At 37.8% G+C, this 6,825-nt stretch overlaps 1 protein-coding gene across 1 annotated transcript in view; it reads left to right on the top strand.

Moving 5' to 3' along the window:
• The first annotated feature begins 2,810 nt into the window (after nucleotides 1–2,810).
• The window catches only part of ift80 (intraflagellar transport 80 homolog (Chlamydomonas)), a 43,641-nt gene continuing 39,626 nt past the window's right edge, over nucleotides 2,811–6,825 (top strand). Inside the window, exons 1-3 of the mRNA XM_016565381.1 lie at nucleotides 2,811–3,046; nucleotides 3,128–3,203; nucleotides 5,424–5,645. Of these exons, the coding sequence (XP_016420867.1) occupies nucleotides 3,167–3,203; nucleotides 5,424–5,645 (259 nt within the window). The 5' untranslated portion in view covers nucleotides 2,811–3,046; nucleotides 3,128–3,166. The remainder of the gene's footprint in view (nucleotides 3,047–3,127; nucleotides 3,204–5,423; nucleotides 5,646–6,825) is intronic.

Here is a 6,825-nt window from a genome sequence, read left to right as displayed (position 1 = left end):
ATTATTCCATATTTTAAAAATCAACAGTCCTCAAGAGGGTGCAATTAACAAATATAAATCAAACAGCACCGTTTTATTGTCTACTGCAAACACCAAACCTGTGAGTGAGTTTAGTTCAGTGTGAACAGACACCAGCAGGAGGAGGATGAATTAAAGTGTCAATGTACCATTCAATTCTACTGCATGTTCAATGACACTGTGATGTTTAACTTTGAAACTCATTATAAATGCATTATTTGCAAAATCAACAGTCCTCAAGAGGGTGCAATTAACAAATATAAATCAAACAGCACCGTTTTATTGTCTACTGCAAACACCAAACCTGTGAGTGAGTTTAGTTCAGTGTGAACAGACACCAGCAGGAGGAGGATGAATTAAAGTGTCAATGTACCATTCAATTCTACTGCATGTTCAATGACACTGCATGTGATGTTTAACTTTGAAACTCATTATAAATGCATTATTTGTGCAACTGATGTTTGAGACAGGGTTATTGCTGATGACTAAAGCCAGAAAAAAACACTTCCATTACTTTAAAAAATAACAATTATTATACAATTATTTCAGCTAGTTGCTAAGCCAACATTTCTAATTTGTTTACTAAAATAAACTAAATAAAATATGAACAAAAACTATAATAATATGTAAATGATACTAATAGTATAGTAATAGCATACTACTGATACTAATAACACTGCATTGAGTTTCATGTGAAGTACTTGCATTGTGGAATATGATTTTGTGTGAAGAACTGCAAAAAGTGTGAACTTGACTCCACTAAAAACAAAACAGCTGATTCAAAGACACAAACCATACATCAATGGAAAGATTATTTATTCAGTTTTCAGATGATGCATACATCTCAATTTCAAAAAATTGGCCCTAATGAGTGTTTTTGTGCTCCAGAGTCACATATGAAGAAAACTTCAGGTTAAATGAAACTTTATCGACATATAAAAGTTTGTCAAATAAGATTTGTGTGATGGGTCAGGCAGATGTGAAGAACTGCTGCTCCTGAACACTGTTAGGTCACTCCTGCTGTTTAGTCGAGTGAATATTAAGTTCCATTAGCAGCAGGCTAACGGACTTCACTAAACAAAAGAGCCGTGTCGGGATGAGAAGCAAACACCAGCGCTTCTCCCGTGACAGTCTGAAGACACTTCCCCGAACACCGGCACTACACCGGTCTCACCGTGCTCCGCGGCGGCGCTCGGGGGTCTGCGGGCGGCGCTCTGCTCCTCGTCGGACTCCGCCGCTCTCTTCGCGGCCGTCGAGCTCTTGGTTTTCGCAGGCATGATTCACGGCAGCTGAAAGCACATTAGCCCGGGTTAGTCTGCACTGATGAGGGACACAGCTCGTGTCTGTCTTTGTTCACGAACACGACGCACAGCGAACAAAAACATCACAACAAATCATTGCATACGTGGTGAAAACTTCGTCGCTTCTCATCATAACACAGTGAAGTGTCTCTGTGTGTGTGTGTGTGTGTGTGTGTGTGTTGTGAACTGACGTCGGGGTTTCACCGCTCACACAAAGCAAAACACACAGCTGGCAACTACAACACGACAAACCGAGCACACGACGCGACCTTTAGACACACGTGGTGTTTGTGAGCTGATGAAGAGCTCGCACATGACAACACTGTGAGAAACACTTCAGCTGTTTGTGCTGACAGCTTCCACGTTTGCGCTAAACTTCATCACGAAACTAAAACACTGCAGCAACTCACTACGAACGAGCTCGTTTGGAACGGTTTAGTGAAACTACACAAGCACAAACCCAAGTGACCTCAAACATGGACTGAGTTTTGTAACACTAACGTTACAGCAAGATGCTTTGCTTTGCCTGCGTACAATAATAACGCGAATATATTCACAGCTTTATTAGCGACATGACAGCGATGTGTTTGTAAACGGCCCTCGGACACAAACCAGAAGATGCCTAATAAATAACACGTGTATTAACAAACCGATTCACTTTAAATGAAATGAGACATAATTAGTACGTTACATACAGCGAAGAAAAAGCGTTGCTACAGGATAATAATTACCAAAACGAATGAATCTGCCGTCATTTCAATAAAATCGGCTTAAACTAGTTCACATTATGGAAACATGTCGTCGTTTCTGAACGCCTGATGTGACTGTTAATTATTGAACGTATTCATTAACGTTAATAAACGGGTGCGTGCGATCTGAGGAACCGACGCTTCACAAACAATCCGCATAAATGTCATCGTCTACCTTTGATTCGGCTGATTCCCCTCGCTTTCGTCGATATTACTCCGATTTATCAGCCGGATTCGCGTATACTGCGAGTTAAGAGAGTAAAACTAGGGTAAAGCTGCGCTCTTTACTTCCCTCGACAGAAAACACACTCGTAAATGGCGCGTAAACTGAGCGCACTAACCCGAGTCCGTTGTAGCCGCGCAGTGCTTCATGGGAACACAGCCGCCCTCGCGCGTCACGTGACCGGACAGTTTTATTTTTAGTTATTTTTTAGTGGCAGAAGGCACACTGAACATGTTCAAAATTAAATTCAAAAGCATTGTATAAAAAAAAACAGCATAAATTAAGTAGCTAAAGAAAAACAAGTACAAAGTAAAAACCGTTAACAAAACATAGACAGCTTTTTTAAAGCACTTTAGTAAATCTGTAAGAAATACATCAACATTTGAATACATTCGAAAACGTTAAGAATAAATACAGAGATTAGATAGATTAAAAACACAAAATATTTTTCATAGAATGAGCTCAGAACATCTCGCGAGAAGTATGGCTGTAGTTTTGAATGAACTTCATCTCGCGAGATGTGGGGCGCAGTTGTCTAATCAGTTCACTCTCTAGTGTACTGCAAAGAAAGCAAACAGCCAGATAACAAATAAGAAGGAGACTGAGACATAATGTAAGCGATTAGCGTTTACTCAGAAGTGTTCGTCATGAAGACCATCCAGATTATTTCGTGCATTCAAAGCGATTTCGTCAGAATTAGCTGGCTAGCACGGCACATGCTAACGCGTTTCCGTGGCAACGGCGCCTTCAGTCAGGTAAACATGTTTCTGCTCCTGTCTTCATGCTACGATATTCATGATCGATGATTTCAGAGCACCATTTCTCCTTAAAAACAGGGAAATATCACATTACAAGCATCAGAGGGACGCTGAAGGATGCGGCTGAAAACATCTCTGCTGAAGGAACCCAAACATATCCTTTACATTTTCACGTATTCATAGCGTTAACATATAAAACATCCTGTATGTGTACATATACGAGCTTGCATACACTTGTAATGAACTCTTGTATATCATGGTAGTATTGAGATGTCACTGATTACACCTCTTATTTTTCTGTGATGATGATTGGAACACGTGCGTCGTTTTTAGACACAACAATGTTGTTGTTGTTGTTTTTAAATAAATGTATTTATTATTAAAACAGCCAAGGGAAACATGCTACCAAATATTAGCACTGTTTTCTATGTGTTCCTGACTCATGTGTCCCTTCATAAATTCATAAACGTGTTGTTGTGACTATGACATATGGGTTACAATCATCATTAATATCATAATCATCACAGAAGAATAAGAGTAGAAATCAGAGGAAACTCGAGACGTGTACCCAGGTGAAATAAACTACACTTCCATAGATAATGTACTTAAAGTGCTCTATTTTCACGCACTAATTAGTACTTAATATGCTAAAAATGCTTCTTTAGTACTTCTTATGATAAACTTGAGATCACCTAAGTGTACTCAACTGTGCTATTTCGGGACACCATGAATATGAACTAAAATGTGCTTTTAACATACTTTCTCTGTATTTAAAAATGTATTTAGTCACCACTTGTAGTGCACTAGTGTATGAAAGATGGGTTCAAGTGGTAACTAAATACATTATATAAATATAAAGTACATAATTAGTGTGTGAAAATAGAGCACTTTAAGTACATCATGGAAGTGTGTTTTTTTTTCACTTTTGACCTCAGCTGCATGTATAACTTATCTTCTTGTCTACTGGACTGATGCATTTAAGACTTAAAGACCAGTGTTGTTGCAGATGAAATATAAAGCAGATAACATTAAATATATATATATTTTTTTCAAGTAATGTTCTATCAGGTTAGATAGATTTTGATTATTGATCACTCAAACCCCTTTTTTATGTCACTCTCACATATCCGCCATGCTTGTAGTTTTTGACACTTTTTGTAATTCTATTTGAATCAGTATAATTTCAAGCACTATTTAGTATGGATAGTATGTGGATTGGGATGCAGCACTGGTCTTTAGTGATGTTCTCAAAACATTAGCACAAACACATTATTTATACATCATTCATAGAATGTGTTTTTGTTTTTTACTGAAATGTTTTAGTTGGACGATCATCTACAAATGTTACTTAAATGATCTATTATTATCTTAAATGTTACTAGAACGTTCACAGAACATACAAATGTAACATTCTCGTAATGTTTGCAAAATGATCAAATGAAATGTTCCATTAACATTGCATAACAAAGGAGAAACATTTTGAACTTTCAGAAACAGTGTTGCCAACTTAGTAATTTTGTTGCTACATTTAGCAACTTTTCAGAGTACCCTAGTAACGTTTTCTTCCAAAAGCACCTAGCAACAAATGTAGCTATTTTTACAATTTATTTGGCAACTTTTAGCAACTTTTGATAAGAGACTCAAACGATAAAAAGGCACACATTTTCCATCCAAATTACACAAAGAGAGGAAACCACAGATGCCTAGCACTACACACATCACGTGAATTAAGTTAGCTGCTGTTTGCAATTGTTCAATAATAATAATAATTGAGTAATTGTTCATTTATGATACAATTGTACCTGCGATTGTTAATACACTGTAAGAAACATATCTAGAAAAATGGAAAAGGTGCTAGTAATTTTCCAGGACATTATCTGTTGTAACCCTGTAACCCGACAGCACAAAATACAATGCATAATTAAAAACGCAGGTAAGAAACCTGTGGAAATATTACTCCATATTAACAGATTGTGCCCTATGTTTACAGACTCTTCTTAGAGTGAAGCATACTAACTAACTACTAATACACTGCTTAAAGCATAATTGTTGAGAATGTGTAGTTTTACTTGTTTACTAGCTAATAAAAAAAAAACGACTTAAATTGTAATCGTTCAAAAATGTGTACGTATGCACAATAACACACTCAGCAAAATATCGTCTAATTATCGTTATCGATAAAATCCCATAAAATATCGAGATATAATTTTTTGTCAATATCGCACACCCCTAGTAGTGACACAATATTGCATCGTGACATCACAACGTCATTTAGCAACAAATGGACCTTCGTTCAGGGACTTCGGCTGAGAATGAGTTGGCTGCACTGTTGAGAGAGGAGATGTTTGTTTGTTGACCCTTGACCCCTGAGCACACAGAGAGCTGGTGAGCTGCGTGGGATGGACCAGCGCTGATGAGCTGTACTCCTGCAGCGACGACCACCACATTCTCCGGTGGAACCTGCTCACTAACGACACCAGCGTCCTCGTCAAGCTCCAGGACCAGATCTACCCCCTCGACCTGCACTGGCTCCCCAAGAGCGTGAGCGGGAAGAAGCAGGCTGGGGCCGAGAGCTTCGCCCTCACCAGCACTGATGGTAAAGGCCTGGCTCACAGGAGTAACAGAAGTCTTGATGAGCTTTCTCTGTGCTCTGATATACACGACCACTCAAACGTTATTGAACAGTAAGATCTTTAATGTTTTTTTAAAGAAGTCTCTTCTGATCACCAAGCCTGCATTTATTTGATCCAAAGTAGAGCAAAAACAGTAAAATTGTGAAATATTTTTACTATTCAATATAACAGTTTTCTATGTGAATATCTGTTAAACTGTAATGTATTTCTGTGATGAGCAGCTGTATTTTCAGCATCATTACTCCAGTCTTCAGTGTCACATGATCTTCAGAAATCAGTATAATATGCTGCTGTGCTGCTCAACAAACATTTCTGATTATTATGTTGAAAACAGTCGAGTAGATTTTTTTCAGGTTATTTTGATGAGTAGAAAGTTCAGAAGAACAGCATTTATCTGAAATAGAAATCTTTTGTGACACTATAAACGAATGAACTTTCTTTATAATCTTTATAATCACTTTTGATCAATTTAAATATATATATTTACTGACTCCCAAGTTTTTGAATGGTACAGAGTATAATGTTACAAAAGCTTTTGATTTCAGATAAATGCTGATCTTTGGATCTTTCTATTCATCACAGAATCCTGAAATAAATTTACTCAACTGTTTTAAATATTAATAATAATAATATTTTTTTCTTGAGCAGCAAATCAGCATATTAGAATGATTTCTGAAGATCATGTGACACTGAAGACTGGAGTAATGATGCTGAAAATACAGCTGCGCATCACAGAAATACATTACAGTTTAACAGATATTCACATAGAAAACTGTTATTTGAAATAGTGAAATTGGTTTAGAGCTCCGCCACGGTTCTGCTGACAGATGTTAGACAAAGCCACTGAACAGAAACTGTATTTCTGAGGGCCTGGTCACATGGTAACACATCATCTGCACAGTATTTCATGCTTGTGTACTTGTGAGCTGATTTTGTGGGCTTGACTGCACTCACATGCACTAAATAAAGCAAAGCGCAGGGCAGCAGCATGCTGATTTGCATTTTTAGGGACCACAAATGACACGGAACACTCAGGATTCTTTTAATACGCACCGCCACAAAGTATACGCTTAGAGTTAACGAAAACAAGCAGACACACACACACTCACACACACACACACTCACACACACACACACACACTC

Source organism: Sinocyclocheilus rhinocerous, unplaced genomic scaffold (assembly GCF_001515625.1).
Source record: "Sinocyclocheilus rhinocerous isolate Xijiao unplaced genomic scaffold, SAMN03320098_v1.1 scaffold722, whole genome shotgun sequence".
In the NCBI taxonomy this organism is placed as follows: Eukaryota; Metazoa; Chordata; class Actinopteri; order Cypriniformes; family Cyprinidae; genus Sinocyclocheilus; species Sinocyclocheilus rhinocerous.
Note: the sequence above shows the minus strand (reverse complement) of the source record. Positions and strands in the feature narration are given on the sequence as shown.